General features: G+C 55.2%; 2 protein-coding genes across 2 annotated transcripts; one reads left to right on the top strand and one right to left on the bottom strand.

Moving 5' to 3' along the window:
* The first annotated feature begins 5,545 nt into the window (after nt 1-5,545).
* Nucleotides 5,546-8,095, top strand: Lgals7 (galectin 7). Its single transcript, XM_048329558.1, has 4 exons — nt 5,546-5,628; nt 5,936-6,024; nt 6,660-6,861; nt 7,924-8,095. Exons 1-4 carry the CDS (start codon nt 5,620-5,622, stop codon nt 8,035-8,037), a joined length of 414 nt encoding a protein of 137 aa, XP_048185515.1. The 5' UTR covers nt 5,546-5,619; the 3' UTR covers nt 8,038-8,095.
* Nucleotides 8,096-9,770: 1,675 nt separating this feature from the next.
* On the bottom strand, nt 9,771-17,692 carry LOC125338629 (delta(3,5)-Delta(2,4)-dienoyl-CoA isomerase, mitochondrial-like). The gene is made up of 10 exons (XM_048329541.1): nt 17,601-17,692; nt 17,036-17,240; nt 16,798-16,886; nt 12,916-13,040; nt 12,788-12,836; nt 12,560-12,624; nt 11,501-11,571; nt 11,343-11,414; nt 10,984-11,134; nt 9,771-10,767 (listed from the first exon to the last, which is right to left on the bottom strand). The coding sequence occupies exons 1-10, from the start codon at nt 17,638-17,640 to the stop codon at nt 10,663-10,665; spliced, it is 972 nt and encodes a 323-aa protein (XP_048185498.1). The 5' UTR covers nt 17,641-17,692; the 3' UTR covers nt 9,771-10,662.
* Nucleotides 17,693-19,369: the final 1,677 nt, after the last annotated feature.

Raw genomic sequence — 19,369 nt, 5'->3', positions numbered from 1 at the left:
CTCCCCACCATCCAACTCAGCAGACAGGAGCTTGGAGTGGGAGATAGGTGTCTGAATTTCTTTGGGGATTGCACCTCAGGAGAACATGGAGGTTGGGGGACTGGTGGTCTTTCAGCCAAAACCACGGTGCAATAAGGGATCACAGCTTCAACCGTTAAACATCTTTTTTTTTTTTTTTGGCCAGTCCTGAGCTTGGACTCAGGGTCTGAGCTTCTCTTTGCTCAAGGATAGCACTCTGTCACTTGAGTCACAGCGCCACTTCTGGCCGTTTTCTATATATGTGGTGCTGGGGACTCGAACTCAGGGCTTCATGTATACGAGGCAAGCACTCTTGCCACTAGGCCCTATTCCCCGCCCCCCTAGTTCAGTTCTATTGATAAAATCTTCAACAAAAAAAGCACCACATATATAGAAAATGGTCAGAAGTGGTGCTGTGGCTCAAGTGGCAGAGTGCTAGCCTTGAGCAAAAAGAAGCCAGTGCTCAGGCCCTGAGTTCATGGCCCAGGACTGGCAAAAAAAAAAAAAGAACTGAACTAGTATGGTAGTACAGGCATGTAATACCAGCACTCTTGATAGAATCAGAGTCCTAGGCTGAGGACAGAGTCCCTGAGCATTCCAACATATTAGGTCCAACTACTTGTCTCATGTCAACTAAAGAAGTCATGGGGGCTGGGAATATGGCCTAGTGGCAAGAGTGCTTGACTCTTATACATGAAGCCCTGGGTTCCCCAGAACCACATATATAGAAAACGGCCAGAAATGGTGCTGTGGCTCAAGTGGTAGAGTGCTAGCCTTGAGCAAAGAGAACCCAGGGACAGTGCTCAGGCCTTGAGTTCAAGCCCCAGGACTGGCAAAATAATAATAATAACAAACGACTCCAAAAGCAATACTTACAAAACCATTTGGTGTAAACCAACTGAACAACTCATGGGGGACAGAGGGGAAGGGGGAGGGGGGAGGGGGGAATGAAGGAGGAGGTAACATGTTATATAAGAAATGTACCCACTGCCTTACGTATGAAACTGTAACCCCTCTGTACATCACTTTGGCAACAAATAAATAATTTAAAAAGACGTGGAACATATATATATTATATATATATAAAAGAATGAGTGGTTATGAAAGGAAGAGAAAGATGATTAATGAGTGGGGGCAAGGTTGCTTTAGGAAGAGGGTGAGTAGGCCCTCAGTCCATCTTTAAGTCACTGACAGGACCTTTAGGTAGGGAAAACTGGGGAAGAATTGAGGCAGGGTTTGAGAAGTATGCATGGTTAAGCAGTTCTGGTGAAAGGTGTGGCCAGGTGGCTCACCTGGTCATCAGGAAACAGGCCTGGTCCCTGCTTGCCAGCTTGGATCCTTATCAGAAGATGTGAACCCATGAGCCCTGTGGTCCCAGGAACCTAAGGGAAGATGTGGGACAGAATGGCTCAGAGGGGCTGGGGATATAGCCTAGTGGTAGAGTGCTTGCCTCATATACATGAAACCCTGGGTTCGATTCCTCAACACCACATATGTAGAAAAAGCCGGAAGTGGCGCTGTGGCTCAAGTGGTAGAATGCTAGCCTTGAGCAAAAAGAAGCCAGGGATAGTGCTCAAGCCCCAGGACTGGCAAATAATAATAATAAAAAATAAATAAGAGAATGGCTCACAGCAAAAAGCTGTGAGCTGGGCACAGGGTAGCTCAGACCTTTAATCCTAGCTACTCAGGAGGCTGATGAGATCTGAGGATCTTGGTTCAGAGCCGGCCCAGGCAGGAAAGTCTGTGAGACTCTTTTATCTCCCACTGACCACTAAAAAAGCCAGAAGTGGATCTGGGGTCCAAGTGGTAGAGCGCCAGCCAGCCTTGAGCGCAAAAGCTTAGCGACAGTATCCAGGCCCTGAATTCAAGCCCTAATACTGCCACATATGCATACCAGTGCATGCATACATGCATACATACATACAGTAGATCAAAGCGATCTATGTAATTGAACAGTGTCATGCTGATGGTTATCTGGGTTCCCATTCTGGGAGGCTTCCGGAGAAGCCGTTATCACTGCATCACTGCAGTTGCCCATCACAGGAGGGTGGGTAGCAATCTGATTTCCGTGAGATGACTTCTGGCTCCAAGGTGCAGCCTCATCACCATAGGTCCTTGTCCTTATTTGGGGGTGATCTGTTCTGCAAGGCTCTGCTGTTCCTGGGGGCTCGCTTGAGGCTCTTGTCAGAAAGATGTTCTTCATCAGTCCTGTCTGTCCTGGAATCCATGGAGGGTGCAGGCAGGCAGGAAGGCCAAGCCTCCCTTCTGCTGGGAGTTCACCTGTGGGCTTGGCTCAAGAGACAGTGGGTTCATTTTGTGTGTGTGTGTGTGTGTGTGTGTGTGTGTGTGTGTGTGTGTGTGTGTGTTTGTGTGTGTGTGTGTTTTTGTGTTGGTCCCAAAGCTTGAACTCAGGGCCTGGACAGAGCCACAACTGCCACAACTGCACTCCCTGCTTTATTTTTCCCTCATCTTTTTTTTTTTTTTTTAAGCTAAGAGTCTGGCAGACTTTCCTGCTTGGGCTGGCTTTCAACTTTGATTCACATGATCTCAGTCTCTTGAGCAGCTAGGATTACAGGTGTGAGCCACCACCACCCGGCTTACTATATTGTTTGTGTGTGGGGTTTGTTGTTGTTGTTGTTGTTTTGGGGCTTGAACTCCGGGCCTGAGCACTGTCCCTGAATTTCTTTTTGCTCAAGGCTAGCACTCTACCACTTGAGCCACAGCACAACTTCCGGCTTTTTCATGTATGTGGTGCTGAGGAATTGAACCTTGGGCTTCATGCATGCTAGGCAAGCACTTTACCAATAAGCCACATTCCTACCCTCCTTAATATTTTTAAAAATCAGAATTGTAACATTTGAAACAGCTAATAAAGTTGGAGAAAATCACCACATATATCTGCCAGGCACTGGCGGATCACGCCTATAATTCTAGCTACTCAGGAGGTTGAGATCTGAGGATGGCAGTTCAAAGACAGCTTAGGCAGACAAATCCAAGAGACTCATCTCCAGTTAACCAGCAATAAACCAGAATTGAATGCGTGGCTCTAGCACGCAGGGTGCCAGCCTTGAGCAATAAAGCTAAGCAAGATGGCGAAGTCTGGAGTGCAAGCCCTACTGTCAACCTACACACACACACACACACACACACACACACACACACACACACAAATGAGAATTAGGAAACAAATGCATTCATTGATGATTCAGAAATTTTAACAAATGATCAACAGATATTATTCATGATTTACCAGAATGACCAAGGAGAATCAATCAAGGAGACAGGGGAGTCTTGGTTCCAAGAAATTAGATTTATGAACTGATAACAAACATGGGGTCAATCACCATAGACCAGTAAGTGTAGACCTGCCAAGAGACTGCACGTGAACTTACATTCAGACTGGGTGAAGAAATGAGAGAGGAGAAGTCATGGGAAGCAACACATAGAGACAGGATTCACATAAAAACAAGCAAGCAGGGCTGGGGATATAGCCTAGTGGCAAGAGTGCCTGCCTCGGATACACGAGGCCCTAGGTTCGATTCCCCAGCACCACATATACAGAAAACGGCCAGAAGCGGCGCTGTGGCTCAAGTGGCAGAGTGCTAGCCTTGAGCGGGAAGAAGCCAGGGACAGTGCTCAGGCCCTGAGTCCAAGGCCCAGGACTGGCAAAAAAAAAAAAAAACAAGCAAGCCAGGAGAATCTGACTTCCCCGGGTGGAAGTGACAGGGAAATGAGAGCCACTAACCCAGACCACAGCCCAATCCAACTGATGCTGTTGGAAGAGAAAACCTGTGCTATTTAGTTTGAGGAGGCCATAGCATAATATCTCCAGATCACTCCCCTCCCAGATTCTGGCCTCTTTCCTGCTGTGTATCCTTGGCTCAGAGACTACCCTTTATGAACCTCAGTTTTCAACTTGTCAGTGAAAGTCCGTGAACAAAGGTACGAGTCTGATAAAATGCAAAAGTTATACAGAGCTTTATTTTGCACCAACCATCAAGAATGAAACTGACCAGCCAGAGCCGCTTCTGAGTAGAAGTGACCCCCTCCCGATCTTACAAGCTCTATTTATAGGGAAAAACCGCAACCCACAAAGTCATCCTGCCCTTGGCTCATGCTAGAGGAGTTCCAGAGTGGGCTTCTCTGATTATCTATTCTTGTAGCTGCCTGCTCTGACTCCCCCTGATATCGGGAGCTAGCCCCAGTACCAGGGCCGGAGCACTCTCCCCTCCCTAGGCGCTTCCCTGCATGTTTCTTTGAACTAAGTTACAGCAAAGTTGCATCAGCTGGGATCCCAAGGGGTTCAGGTGCACACACAAAATGACTTTTAGGCTAAAATGGAGTCACTCAGGTTTTACACTGGCCCTTACAGTCAGAACAGGAGGCCTTCAGCACCCAAACCATTGCAGTGGTCCAGCTCCTGTCTGTCCAGCTCCCCTTGGGAGGCCTGGGAGCATGGTGGGGAGGGAGAGAATGGGCTGCAAGGCCTAGAATGAGGGAGAAGAAGAGATGGATCTACTCTGTCTCCTAACTCCACCCCAGCTTTCCACTCCCAGCCTGCAGCTGCCCCAGGCTCTCTGCCACCTGTTGGGTGGGGCAGGAGCAGGGGAGAGAAGGTGGGGATGGGAAATCTCCACTTGCCACCTTTCTTCTGCCTGCTTCCAGAAACTTCTTTCATCCTCCTCCCTGACTTCCCCTGTCCTCAGTTCTTCTTGCAGGATCTGGGAGTCAAAGAGGATGAAATGGAGGCTGGGCAGAGTTCCTTATGTGTCCTGTTCTTAGGGTGTCTAGGACAGCCCAATCTAGGCTCCTTTGTACCCCATCCTCACTGAGCAGGAATGTGGGAGCACTGTGGGGGTGGAAGGGGGTCCAGGGACTCAGGGAGGGGTAAAGGACAGCAGAGTGGGTGGGGACAGGCATGTGGAGGGGAGGGGGCCAGGGGCAGGGCAGCACAGCCGTGCAGAAGCACACTGGACCAACTGCTTCCCACCCGCCCCCCCCCCCCGTTGGCTGGGGGGAGTGTGAGCCTGTGTGCCCCAAGCGGCCAGCCCAGGACCTGTGTCGCCCCCACTCCCCCTTCCCTGTTACTGAGCCCCTACTTCCTGTGTTCCAGGCACCCCAGGGCCCTGGGATCCAGCTCTGGACCAAGCTGGCCCAGTGGTGGCCCAGACTGTGCTTCCTGTGGCTGCGAGCAGAGGGTGGCGGTGACCGGGCTGGCAGCGCGGAGTCCTCAGCCCTGGGCAGGGGGCTGAGGCTGAGCCCCGTGGGCCGGGACGTGTCGGGACCAGGGTGTGGGGATCTGCAAGCCAGGAGTCCCCTGTGTCAGGCTGGCTGGGGGCACAGGGGAGCCTTCTGTGGGGTCCTGGCCCAGGCGAGGGGCAATGCATGGGGAGACCCCAGGGAGCGTGGGAGGGGCCAGGAGGAGGAGGAGAGGGAGAGCCAGCCCCAGCCTTGCCAGTTGTGCCCCAGGGCCAGGGTCTGTGCCAGCTGTGGGCGGTGGGTGGAAGACAGGGGTGAGTCACCGGGCCAGTCCCATCCTGCCTCTATTTAAGGTCCCCGTGGAGTGCACTGCCACACTGCTGCTGTCCCACTGTGCCAGCCATGAGCTCGGTGAGTGATTGGGGGGAGGGGGCTCAGACCCCAAGCCCTGTCCAGGTGTAGGGGCTGGGCCTGGCTGAAGCTTCCTGCTCTAGAGGATTGCTCAAGGGTGGACTTTCTCCCAGTCTCCATCTCTCCTCACATTTTTACAGCCAGTTTCTCTTGCCTTTCTGTCCCCATCCTCGTGCCTGTCTGAATCACTCCTGTTCTGGGATCACTTGTCTCTGTTTTCTGGAGCTCCTTCTAGTGGATCACCTACCTGTCAGCTCCCCTTCTTTTTTTCTCAGTTCACATGCTTTCTGCGCCCCCAATCTTGCAGACTGTCCCCCACAAGACCTCGCTGCCTGAAGGCCTCCGTGCCGGCAGCCTGTTGCGGATCCGAGGCATTGTTCCTGACAAGGCCGGCAGGTGAGATACCCACCCCCCCCCACCAAACACACACATCCCAAGTCCCAGAACAAGAACGCGGGATGGGAGGGTGGCCTGCATATTTAGGGGACCCTCCATTACAGCCAGCCCAGAGGTGGAAGGCCAGAGTTTTGGAACCCTTTCTAACAACTGATGTGAAATCAGATGTGTCTCTCTCATTTCCTCACGACATCACGGGTGGTGTTCCGAGGTCTCGCCAAGTAATCTGGGACTCGAGGGCCACCTCTGTATAACCCTAGGTGGGTCTGGAGTCCCAGGTACCCCAGTCATCGGGGAGGACCGGCCTGTTAGGGTATGCTTTCTTCATGGGGGGCTTCGGGGGTTTGGGGGTCCCTTGTGCTGCCCCTGGCGCTCCGAAGCCCTGGGAGGCCTGTGGAGCTTACTCCACGGCGATGAGCAGAGACTGCTCAGGGTAGATGGGTGCCCAAGCTCCTCATCAACATCTTTAAGGCCCCCAATCTGTGGTCCTCTGACTTTTCCACCCTCCACCCGGCTCGCCGGGGGGCCGTGTGAGTTTTCAGGCTCTGGACACGGGTAGTTCTGGCCCTTGGGTACTTGACCTGAGTCCCCCCAGCAGCGGTGATGACCGAGTCACGACCCCCTCTCCCCGTCAGGTTCCACGTGAACCTGCTGTGCAGCGAGGACCAGGGCGCCGACGCCGCCCTGCACTTCAACCCGCGGCTGGACACGTCGGAGGTGGTCTTCAACAGCAAGGAGCAGGGCAGCTGGGGCTCCGAGGAGCGCGGCGCCGGCGTCCCCTTCCAGCGGGGCCAGCCCTTCGAGGTGCTGCTCATCGCCGCCGAGGACGGCTTCAAGGTGCGGCCGAGAGACCCCGGGTCCCGAAGGGCAGGGGAGCTGGGCGTGGCGAGGCGCGGTGGGCGGGGCGTAGAGGGCGGAGCACAGTAAGCGAGGCGCTGGGCATTGGGTGTGGCGCTATGGGCGTGGCTTGCGGCGGAGGGCGTGGCACGCTGCGGTGGGCGTGGCGTGACGCTGTAGGCAGGGTGGAGCGCGCAGTGTAACGGCGACGTGCTCCGGCAGGGGGCGGGCGCGGACTATCTCCCAGCCGGTGCGCATCGCCACCGCGCACGTGGGGCGGCGCGGCAGGGCGGGGCCCGGGGAGGGGAGGAGTGACCTGGTGGGGTGAGGTGGGGTGGGCCGGCCGCCTTCCCGGTCCGAGATCAGGCGGGGTGGGGACGGGGTGGGGTGGCGACGGGCGCCCCGGATCTCATCCTGGCGGCCTGAGTGGCTGAGGCCTTCCACCATGCAGACCGTCCCCTCTTTTACTGTTGTGCTAGTAGTGGGGTTTGAACTCAGGGCCTGGGCGCTGTCCCTCTAGCTTTTCCGGTCCAGGCTGGCGCTCTGTCACTTGAGCCTCAGCTCCACTCCCGGCTCTTTGCTGGTTCATTGGAGGTCAGATTCTCACGGACTTTCCTGCCCAGGCTGGCTTCGAACCCCGATCCTCAGATCTCAGCCGCTTGAGTAAACTGGGATCACAGGCGTGAGCCAGCAGCGCCCGGCCACCATAGCTACTTTACACTGTGGTTGCAGTAGTGATCACGGACAGCCCCCCTCCCCGACCTAGCCACCATTTCCAAGTCCGTATGAGGACCTTCTCTCCCCACCCCCCACCCCCTGCCCAGCCATTCCTGGGCTCCAGGGCTGGAGCTGAGGACCCAGCGCCCCGCGACCCTGCTCCCCCCTCACCGGCCCAGGCACTTCTGACCTACCGCCTCTGGACCCAGGCGATGGGCCTGCGCCCCATTTCTGTGGTGGGGAACCCGGTGCCCCAGGCTGCACCCCGTGTGTGGGCTCGGGCTGCACCGGCTGTGGCCTCGGTAGAGGCCCTGACTGTGACTCCCCCCCCCCCCCCCCCCGCAGGCTGTGGTCGGGGACGCGCCCTACCACCACTTCCGCCACCGGATGCCCATGTCCCGAGTGCGCGCCGTGGAGGTGGGCGGCGACGTGCTGCTGGATTCCGTGAGGGTTTACTGAGCCCCAGCCACGGGGTGCAGGGAGGGGGCCGGGCTGCCCAATAAAGCCAAGCCATGGTGCCTGACTGCGTCCCTGTGGCCTTCGTGTGGACCGGGGAGCCGAGGGTGGCCACCCAGGGGCTGCCGCGGAATTCGAACTCGCGTCCCTTGATGGGCAGGTCTGGTCCTCAGATCCCAGGGATTGTCATTCGGTGGGAGTGGGTAGGTGGGGGGGGGGGTGTCTAGGCCAATGGCGACCAGTGTGTGTATTTGAACACAGGGAACTGAACTGAGTCTGTGTGAGCCTGGTCACTTGACACCTCAAACCTGAGCTGGGAGAGGATATAAACATCTCCAGCTCTCTTCCATCCACTTCAGTCCTCCTCTTCCCCCTTTTGTTCTTTGTCTCCAGCTCCAGGAAGGGGTGGACTGGGTGAGGTGACTCGGGATGGGTGTCACCTCCTGGCACTGCACCCCGCGTGGGGACAGGTCTTGGCATGCGCAGCCCCGGGGCAGACGGTTGCTTTGAAAGCTGCCATCCACAAGTGTATTGTGCAACGGAACAGCTGAACCCTGGATTCTTAGGAACACCCAAGCACTCATCCACCCCCACCCCCAGGGAAGACTGGGCTCTGTAACACAGCCCCAAGGCCTGGGGGGACAAGAGGGGCAGCAGTCATGCACATCACCGTGGGTGGAGAATCTGCCCTGTGCTCTCCTTGGGTCAGGTTGCATTTGAAGAATCTTCCTGGAGCTTCCCACCTCCACCCCATGGAGGGGTCAGCCTGGTTGCTGCCCAGGCTCCAATACACAGGATGCTGCCCTCTCGGTGACGCTGCAAGCATCCCAGGAAGCGTCCTTGGGGACTAGGTGGCCCATGATGGGGCTCCTGCCTTTCTGATGTTAGTTTTATATCCTTGAGACCCCCTGCTTGTCCCTTCCCTTAGTAGAAGTGATGGTTAGGATGGGACACCTATTTCATGGAGCCCTGAGAAAGCCTACCCACCCTGGCGAAGGAGCTGGTGTTGGCTTGGCAGTGTTGAGTACTTGCAGTGACTTTCCAGGTGTTTTGTTTGTTTTAGTGCCAGTTCTCATCCTTGAACGCAGGGCCTGCATGCTGAGCTTTTCAAGGTTAGCACTTTACCACTTGAGCTACAATGCCACCTGTAGCTTTTTCTCTTAATGTGGTCCTGAGGAATTGAACTCGGGGCTTCATGCATGCTAGGCAAACACTCTACCACTAAGCCACCTTCCCAGCCCTCTTCTACTTTTTTGGAGTAGCTTATTGAAGATAAGAGCCTCAGGGACTTTACTGCCTTTTACTGCTGTCTTCAGGAAAGTCTTGAGACTCTTGTCTCCAATTAATCACCAAAAAACTGGAGCTGTGGGTCTTAGTGGTAGAGTGCCTTGAGCAAAAGAGCTGAGGGACAGCACCCAAGCCCTGAGTTCAAGCCCAAGGAGTGACAGAAGAAAAGTAGAAAAGAAAAGTAGAAAAAAGACATTCCTAGGGGAAAAAAACTCTGTCACAGTGTGTATATCTGGGAATATAGGTGTGGCCTCATGCCACATGGCATGGTTCATCTTCCCCCTCATTCTCTGGTGGGTGCAGAGTGCCCCCCACAGTGGAAAATACATAGGTATTTGTGGCTGATAAGGGAGCATGTGAGTGACTTAGTAATTCAGGAGGGAAATGTGGACACGAACACATACACACACACACTCCCCTAGCTATTACAGGAGGCTTAGAGGAAGACAGAGGTTTGAGAAAAGTTTAATAGTTCAATAGACTCCACCTGCAACAAATGAGCAAAAAACCTAGGCTGGATTGTTAGTTCATATCATCCGGGCCCTTAGTTCACATCTCAGTATAAACACCAGAAATTGTATTAAATTGTTTCTGGTACTATGTTTGAGGTCCTATATTTGATCTTCAGCACAACAAAAAGTAAAAATAAAGATGACATCTATATATGTGAGCTCTTTATTTTAGTGAGACATAATATTTAGGGAGACATGAACAGGCTAATAGAAAGTTCAAGGTCATCCAGGGCAACATAAGCTGATCAAGTCTCAAGAAGAAAAAAAGAAAAAGAAAAAGAAAGAATATAGGTTTGGAGTTCCTCCCACAGATCATTTCCTCTGATGAAACTCTATAGGTGACTCTGAATGTAGCCAAAGGGACCCTGTGCCACTCAAGTTCCAGAATGTTCATGCAACCCTTTCCTGTTGACCCTATGTGGTCATCACTGACCCTTCAGATATCTTCGTTGACCACTAGGGTGACTCACCCACGTAATCCCATCACTAGAGAGGCTAAGACATGAGGATCAAATGACGCTGGGCAGCCTAGGCTACACAATAACAACTTGTTTCAGAACAGCAAAATAACCTCTACCCCAACTTCACAACTGCCTTCCTGGAAGACCCCGGGCCTCCAGCCGTCCTCTCCCTGCTCCAGTAATGGGCTTGGCTCGCTCCAGAACATTTAAAAAAAAATTGATTTCAGGAAAGAGAAAAGCCTGAATGGGAGGACACCAACGCCATAAAGTGATAAGACTTGAGAGCGCTGAGAGGGCACTAGAGGCCCGACTTGAATCCTCCTAGTACACAGGAGGAGGCAGGCACTGGGGGCGGCCGGGCCTGGAGCTCAGAGGTGGGAGAAGGTGATGCTCTTCAGGTCTTTCTTCTCCATGGCCGCCTGCACCGACTTCACGATGTCCTGGGTCTGCAGCATGCTCATGTTCCAGGAGGCCTGCGAGGGGGCGGGGCGAGGCTCAGTGAGCACCAATCCCAGGGCGGGGTACGCACCAGCCCCTGAGTCCCAACTGGATGCACGGAGAGCGGCAAGAGAGGTGATTGGTGGAGGCGGGGACTGGGAGTGCAGTGATTGGTGGAGGCCACAGAGGCAGAGCGGTGATTGGCGGAGGCCGCACAGGAAGCGCGGTGATTGGCCGAGGCCGAAGCTCACCACGTAGTCCAGCGCCAAGTCCACCGGGTGGTCCCGCGAGTACAGCAGGTTGACCTTGGTGCTCTGCACGGCCACAGGGCTCTTGCTGGACACCTCGGCAGCCAGCGCGAAGGCGGCATCGAGCAAGGCCTCCTTGTCGGCGAACACACGGCTGCAGGAGGGGACAAGAGGAACTGGAAGGCAGGCCTGGCCCAGGGGAAGACCCATGGGCCAGGTGCGGACCCTCACCAGCAGCTGCCAGCCACAGCCCCTCCCAAGGAGACACCGCCCATGACCTGGAGAGCCCACAGACGGTCCCCCGAAGCCCTGGCCGCGCTCCGCCCCATCCTTGGCCCCTGTCCCCGTCCTCAGCCCCATACCTGACCAGTCCACTGCTCAGCGCCTCGTCCGCCATCATCTTGCGGGCAGTGAAGGCCAGCTCGTTGACCAGGCTGTGGGAAGGGAGGGAGGGCGCGTCAGGATGCCCTGTGGCCCGGGTCGCGGAGACCCCACTGTCCTCCCCGCTGGCCTCTCTCACCTCTGGTTCCCGATGACCTTAGGCAGTCGCTGCAGCGTCCCGACGTCAGCGGCCAGGCCTATGTCCACCTCCTGGAGTGCAGTGGGGCTGTCACTGTTTGCTTTCCAACAAGCTCTGCTCCCACACAAGCTCAAGGCCAGGACTTGGTGCCATTCTGCAGACCTATCTCCCCCTCCCACCGCCACACACCAGTTCTGCACCCCACCCCCAACACATCCCACTCCCCTAACATGCTGACTCCAGTCATTTCCTGCACCCTCATTGCCCTAGATCTGCTGGTTGATTTTCTTGTTGGTGGTGGTCCTGAGGCTTGAACTCAGGGCTGGGTGCTGTCCCTGAGCTCTTTTGCTCAAGTTTAGCACTTTGAGCTAGAGCACCACTTCTGGCTTCCTGGTGGTTAATTGGAGAAAAGAGACTCGTGGACTTTCCTGCTCGGGTTGGCTTTGAACTGGGATCCTCTTATCTCAACCCCCTGAGTAGCTAGGATGACAGGTGTGAGCCACCACTGCCCGGCAACATCCTGCTTCCTTACAGTGAGTTCTTCAGGGTGAGCTCACCTCTCAGGAGGCCCCCTCCCCTTTCCTTCTCCTCCTCTCCCACCCTGCTCCTGGCTGCATCCTGTCTCTCTGGGTGTCCAGCACGGCTTGACAGCCGCCCTGGCTTTGTCACCCCCATCATTTCCTCACCTCCCTGGATGCAGCCTCACCGCCCCCCCCCCACCACCCATGGCACCGGCACAGGAACGGGATCCTTCGTGTGCCAGGTAAGTGCTCCACCTCGTCAAATCCCCAGCTACTGGTTTGGAGAGGCAAGGTCCTGCCATGTGGCCCAGATTAACCTAGAACTCTTCTTCTGCCCCCACCTCCCAAGTGCTGGGGTGACAGCTGTGTGCCCCTGCCTGTCTCCTGAGCTTGGCTGTGTAAGGGTCCCTTCTGACTCCTCTGCCACAAAGCCCTCAGGGCTTGTCCCCGGGCCCACGCTGTCCCTGCACTGGCAGGCAGCCCGCTCTCTAGTCCACAGTATGGGGGTCCCGGAATGCTGGGGCTCAGGGCGACTCACCTTGACCTGGAAGAAAGCATCCTGGGTGCAGTAGCGGATGTCACAGGCAGTGACAAGGTCCACACCTGGAAGGAAGGGGCCAGGGACAATGCAGAGGGAAAGAGCTGGGCCTCCCCCCAGTCATGGCTGTGTGCAGGGATCCAGGCTGGGCAGCAGAGCTGGGAGTGGAGGCCCTGGCTGAGGGAGGGGGGCCTCAGCACCCCCGTGGGGTGGGGGAGCCACGCTCACCTCCTCCAATGCACCCCCCATGGACGGCGGCGATCACAGGCTTGGGGCACTGGAAGGGAAGGCAGGGCTGGGGTTAGGGCTGAGGAGAGTGGGCAGAGGGCCTGCGGGCCTCCCGTCCCCAGAGTCACCTTTTCAATGACGCTGAAGGTCTGCTGGTACCTGGTGATGAGGTCGCGCAGGTACCAGCTGATGCGGGCCACGTCGTCTCCCTCGGGCTGCAGCAGGTCGGAAGCCATGTCCATGAGGTCGATTCCTGGCCGGGGGTGGGGGGAGGCAGAGGTGCTCACATAGCCTCCTAGTACCCCATCTTCCAGCCAGGACTCAGATCCAAGCAAAATGGCTCTACTGTCACTAGTCCCAGCAAGTTGTCTCCCGAGGTTGGCGTACAGGATGGAGTATACTTGCACCTCCAACTTTCTTCTTCCAACTTTTCTTCTGCTTTTTTTTGCCAGTCCTGGGCCTTAGACTCAGGGGCTGAGCACTGTCCCTGGCTTCCTTTTGCTCAAGGCTAGCACTCTGCCACTTGACCCACAGCACCACTTCTGGCCGTTTTCTGTATATGTGGTGCTGGGGAATCGAACCCAGGGCTTCATGTATACGAGGTGAGCACTCTTGCCACTAGGCCATATCCCCAGCCCATTTTTTTTTCTTTTGGTCGGCTGTGGAACTTGAACTCAGGGCCTGGGCACTATCCCTGGCTCCTTTCTGCTCAAGGCTAGCACTCTGCCACTTGAGCCACAGTACCACTTCTGGCCTTTTCTATGTATGTGGTGCTGAGGAACCAAACCCAGGGCTTCATGTATGCGAGGCAAGCACTCTTTCCACTAGGCCATATTCCCAGCCCCTTTTCTTTTTCTTTTTTTACTGTTCCTGGGGCTTGGATGCTGAGCCTGAGCACTGAGCCTGAGGTTTGTTTTCCCTCAAGTCTAGAGCTCTACCACTTGAGCCACAATGCCACTTCCAGCTTTTTCTGCGTACTTTATTGCAGATAAGAGTCTCAGGGGGGCTGAGAATGTGGTTTAGTGGTACAGTGCTCGCCTAGCACACATGAAGCCCTGGGTTCGATTCCTCAGCACCACATAAACAGAAAAAGCCAGAAGTGGCACTGTGGTTCAAGAGGTAGAATGTTAGCCTTGAGCAAAAAGAAGCCAAGGACAGTGCTCAGGCCCTGAGTCCCAAGCCCCCAGGACTGGCCAAAACAAAACAAAACAAAAAGAGTCACAGGCTTTCTTGTCCAGGCTGTCTTTGAACCATGATCCTCACATCTTAGTCTCCTGAATAGCTAGGATTACAGGAGTGAGCCACTGGTGCCCAGCTTTCTTCTACTCTTTTCTTTCATGCTTTGTTTTATGGGGCTGTTACTCAGGGCCTAGGCACTGTGCCTAGTTCTTTTGCTAAAGGCTAGCACTCTACAACTTTGAGCCACAGAGCTTTCTGGCTTTCTGGGGGTTCATTGGAGATAAGAATCTCAGACTTTCCTGTCTGGGCTGGCTTTGAAGCACAACCCTCAGCCCTCAGCCCTCTGAGTAGCTGGGATTTACAGGTGTGAGCCAATGGCACCCACCTTTGTTGTGTTTTAGAAACAGGCTTCACTAGGTAGCCCTGGCTGGCTTGGAATTCTTGGCCCTCCACCTCTGGGTGCTCAGATTTGAGGCCTGGACTGCAGTGCATGACTGTCCCAGCAAGAATGTGGCTCCGTGGTGGAGCACCTGCCCAGGGAGGGCAAGGCCCTGAGTTCCAGCCCTGCAACTGTCTGTTCCTATCAGATGGCCACAAGAGGTCCTGCTTCCGTGCTGCTGTAGGCAAGAATGCTGAACCAGGCTAGAGCTCAGGATTAGCACCCATGCCCCACCCCCACACCTAACACATACAGGTAAATGTAGACTGGAGCAATGTGACACAGGCCTGGAATCCCAGCACTCAGAGGGAGGGCGAGGCAGGAGGAATGGGAGTTGGAGACTAGCCTAAGATACATCTTCTTGAGACCCCATCTCAACTACACAGAAAGCATGGCATATGCCTGTGTGTGGGAGTCGGCTGGGAGACTGTTTTCCTGTCTAATGTCCTCAGTGAGAGACCTGAGGAGATGAAGTGGCATGGATAAATCTGGACTCAGGTTAGCACATGGGAACAGCCAGTGCAAAGGCCCAGTTGTTGGGTTGGAATGCCCCTGACCTGGGTGCGGGTCCTCAAGATGGCCCGTGGGGCTGGAGCAGAGTGAGCAGGATAGAAATGAAGGCGAGCACCCAGCAGGGGTAGGGAAGGTTTGCCTGCCTCTTTTTTCCTGAATAACTGGGATTACAGTTGTGTGCTGCAGTGCCCAACCTCATGATTTTGTTTTATCTGTAATTTCACCTCTTCATAGGATCACTGGGAGAACGTGCTTCTTCTGCTGGGTCCTCAGGCTCTTGCTACAGAATACAGTCTCAAGGGCCACAGTCAGTTGGGTGTTGACAGTAAGGGCTTGTCCAGAAATAGAGACCACAGAGTTTTCAGAGGGATTGATTCTTCCTCCTCTTCCTCTTCCTCTTCCTCTTCCTCTTCCTCCTCCTCCTCCTCCTCCTCCTCCTCCTCCTCCTCCCTCTCCCCCTCCTCCTCCATCACCCTTTTTATTTATTTTTGTCAGTCGTGGGGCTTAAACTCAGGGCCTAGGCACTGTCCCTGAGCTTTTTTCACTCAAGGCTAGTGCTCTACTACTTTGAGCCACAATACTCCCTCTGCCTTTCTGCCTTTTGGGGAACCTTAATGGAGATAAGAGTCTCACGGACTTTTCTGCTCAGGCTGGCTTGGAACCATGATCCTCAGATCTCAGCCTCCTGAGTAGCCAGGATGACAGGTGGAAGCCAATGACACACCGGCTCAGGATTGTTTCTAATGTCTGTGGTCTGACACTGGGAGAACCTGGCATGGCTAGGGCCTGCTGATTGTTTAATGACTGAAGGAATGAAGGAAAGAGCCATGGTGGTGGGGGTGGGGTGGGGTCCTCAGAAGACAAGGGGAATGCTAGTGTCCTGTGTTTCCTCTGCTGAGTCTAAAACTCAAGAAAGGCAGAGCCCAAGGTGGTCTCAATCCTTTTTATACTTTCCGAGTAGCTGGATGACAGGTGTGAGCCACCATGCCCTACTATCAGTTGACATGTGTGTGTGTGTGTGGGGTGTCTCAGTGACTTTTGGACTCAATTGATAATCCTCTCCACCTGTGCCTCTGGAGTAGCTGGTATTACAGGTGCCAGCCAGGGTGCTGGCAGCAAAAGGATATGTGAGAGGGGAACCTACAGTATCTGGAGTCAGTGTGCTGAGGGACTTCCCAGAAGAGCAGGGCTAACAGTGGAGCCATCAAGATGGCCAGGTGAGGGGCTGGGGATATAGCCTAGTGGCAAGAGTGCCTGCCTCGGATACACGAGGCCCTAGGTTCGATTCCCCAGCACCACATATACAGAAAACGGCCAGAAGCGGCGCTGTGGCTCAAGTGGCAGAGTGCTAGCCTTGAGCGGGAAGAAGCCAGGGACAGTGCTCAGGCCCTGAGTCCAAGGCCCAGGACTGGCCAAAAAAAAAAAAAAAAAGATGGCCGGGTGAGCCCCTCTGGAGAGCGGAGCACAGGGCCACAGGCATCCAGAGGCTAGCACGTGCCCAAGGACTATGTGGGGAATGCCCTGCTAGGGTGACACACTTGGCTGACTCTCCTCCAGACTCTGAGGCCAAGGACGTGGTTTGAAGGCTTCGATCCTGTGTTCTGCACTCCTTTCTATATTTGACCTCTGGGGAGGGGAAGCGGCAGATGCCCCAAGTCCTCCAGCATGCCAGGCCAGTGCCCTGCCTGAGCTACCCTGCAGCCCTGTAATTGGATGTCTTCAATGAGGCCTTGTCACAAAAGAGCAAGAGATTCAAACAAAGCATAAGTTAGAGCAGCCTAAAACCCTACATTAGAAGCACTGCCACACTGCCAGGACCAGGAGAGCGGGGGTGGGGGGGGGTGGGGGGGGGGGGGGGGAGAGGAGAGGGAGAAGGTACCTGAAGTGAACATTTTTCCTGCACCTGAGAGCACCACAGCCCTGCAGTTGGAGTCCCTGGCTATCTTGTTGAAGCATTCCACCATCTCCCTGCAGAGGGGCAAGGAGGGAAGGGCCAGTGAGCACAGCACCGGGGACTGCTCTGCCCTGAGGTCCACGGGTCCCCCAAGGCCACCCAGGTCTGGTGCTCCAGCCCGGCCTCCTGCTGCAGGAAGACCTCCGGGATCTGCAGTCCACACCTCCAGAAGGCCTTGTTCATGGCGTTCCTCTTGTCAGGCCTGTTCAGCTGCACGTGGAGGACGTGCGCCCCAGCAGATGTCACCTGCAGGGATTCATAGCTGTGGTCTGGGGCTTCTGAGGGGGCTGCCTTGGAGGCCTCCTGCACGGAGGAACTCAGGGGGCGAGGGCCGACGTGGAAGCCCAGCTGGGTGGGCGCTGCCAGTCCTGGGGAGAGAGGGGAAGAAGAGCCCTGGAGACCCCATTCTGGGTGGGGACTCGCCTGCAAGGGCAGGGGATGCACAATCTCGGGAGCCCGGCCTAGAGGACACGAAGCCCTCCGAGCACCGCGTCTAGGGGGACTGGCGTTGGAGGACTGGGGTGCACTTGTCTGAGAATCCTTGGGGCCGTGGGTGGCGGGCTGAGCCAAGCCCGGGGCGGCGAGCTGTCAGGAACCCCAGGTTGCAGACGCGGTCTTGAAAAACCGGGGAGCCTCCGGGGACCCCTTCGTTATGCAGAGCACGGACCCTTGCTGACCCCGAATCGGCCTCTCCTCGGTGGACCCCCAGAGGTCAAGGGGTGACTTACGCCTCAGCAACAGGTGGCGGACTGCGCGAGAAGCTGCCATCGCTGCTGCCTCCAGGACTGTCAGCAAACTAGCCAGCCGGGCGGAAGCCAGGGGGCGGGGCTAAGACCCGCCATGCCGGGCGAGGGCAGGGAAGCCGCAGCCCAGCCCGCAGTGACGCCCCTACGCCCGCCATCTTAACTACGGGCAGCCGGAAGTCGCGTTGGGAGTCCTGTGTGTGCTTGGAAGGGAGCTCAGGAAGGCGCCCTTTGCCCCAGTGGGCACCAGACCTAGGTCAGCGCCTGACAGCGCCAGCGGCCAACTCTGCCCAAAGCTCAGCACTGTGCTGCTTTGTCACCGGGGGCCAAGTACGCAGCTGGACTGAGCAAGGTCGGGAAGGACTTGGAGCAGTGGCTGCTAGGTTAGTTTATCCACGTGGAAGTTCAACTAAAATGAGCAGGGAGTCCGGTGCTGTGAGGTGCGGACGGCCAGGCCCAGAACGGTGCGAGCTCCCCGCAGCACCCCAGGTCGACGTTGTAGCTTCTGTCCTGCGGAGGAAACCGACCCTGGCCCCACCCCGGGCGGGCCGCGTCTTGGCCTAGGCCGCAGTTCTCAACATGGCTGACCTAAAGGTATCGCAGTACCCGGATGTAGACGCTGGCCTCCATGGATGCCAAGAAGGAAAACCCAAGTCCGATACAGGGCAGGCGACCACTGCTTGCATTCACTCTGTATATAGGTTCTTGGTTTAAAACGAACTCTGATTCATTACTTTGCCTGGTACCGGGTGGCCGAGGTGTCAAATAATGTCACAGGACTCTAGTGGACCTTGCTTAACACCTCCAGAGCAGATTCTCCAAGCAGCCCAAGTTCAAGCCCACGGTCGCCCCTCCCAGGTGCCAAGGAGGAACCCGTTCCTCTGCCTGGCTCCTCCAGGCTCTCCCTGGCATCCTTTAGTCAGTAACTCCCCATGACGATTGGCTGGTGTGTGTGGGGGGTGGGGTGCGCTTAGCAGTGGGAAAAGTTGGCTTCGGTATTTGCATTGAGGAATTAATGTCCACATTGCAGTTGTGTTTGCAGTAGAAGAGAAGAGCTGGGAATTGCCTTCCGTCCCAGGTTGAGCAAATCATGGCACCCCCAGGGGGCAGAGTTAAAGTAGCCCATAAAATCTGGCAAGAGGGGGCTGGGATTGTGGCTTAGTGGTAGAGCACTTGCCTCACACCTTTGAAGCCCTGGGTTCAATTCCTCATAACCATATAAATTGAAGAGGCTGGAAGTGGTGCTATGGCGCAAATGGTAGAGTGCTACCCTTGGGCAAAAAGAAGCTCAGAGGCAGTGGCCAGGCCCTGAGTTCAAGCCCCAGGACTGGCAAATACAAAAAGAAGAGGTAAATGAGCATGGTACCACAAATTTCAGGATTTCCCCCCTCCTAACCTTAAGAAAAAGACATTTAGCCAACCACAACAAACAAAGGCATTTATTTTGCAGAAGTGGGGCTCATTTTGGAGTATCTCTTGAAAATATCAGTGGATTTTTTTGTTGTGTTGTCAGTCGTAGGGCTTGAATTTGGGGCTTGGACGCTGTCCCTGAGCTTCACTAAAAAAAAAAAAAAATTTTTTTATCGTCAAAGTGAAGTACAGAGGGGTTGCAGTTTCACACATAAGGGAGTGAGCACATTTCTTTTTTTTTTTCTTTTTTCTTTTTTCTTTTTTCTTTCTTGCCAATTCTGGGCCTTTAACTCAGGGCCTGAGCACTGTCCCTAGCTTCCTTTTGCTCAAGGCTAGTACTCTAC

Source organism: Perognathus longimembris, chromosome 20 (assembly GCF_023159225.1).
Source record: "Perognathus longimembris pacificus isolate PPM17 chromosome 20, ASM2315922v1, whole genome shotgun sequence".
NCBI classification, from domain to species: Eukaryota; Metazoa; Chordata; class Mammalia; order Rodentia; family Heteromyidae; genus Perognathus; species Perognathus longimembris.
The sequence above is the reverse complement of the archived record's forward strand: the minus strand, read 5'-3'. Positions and strand labels throughout refer to the sequence as shown.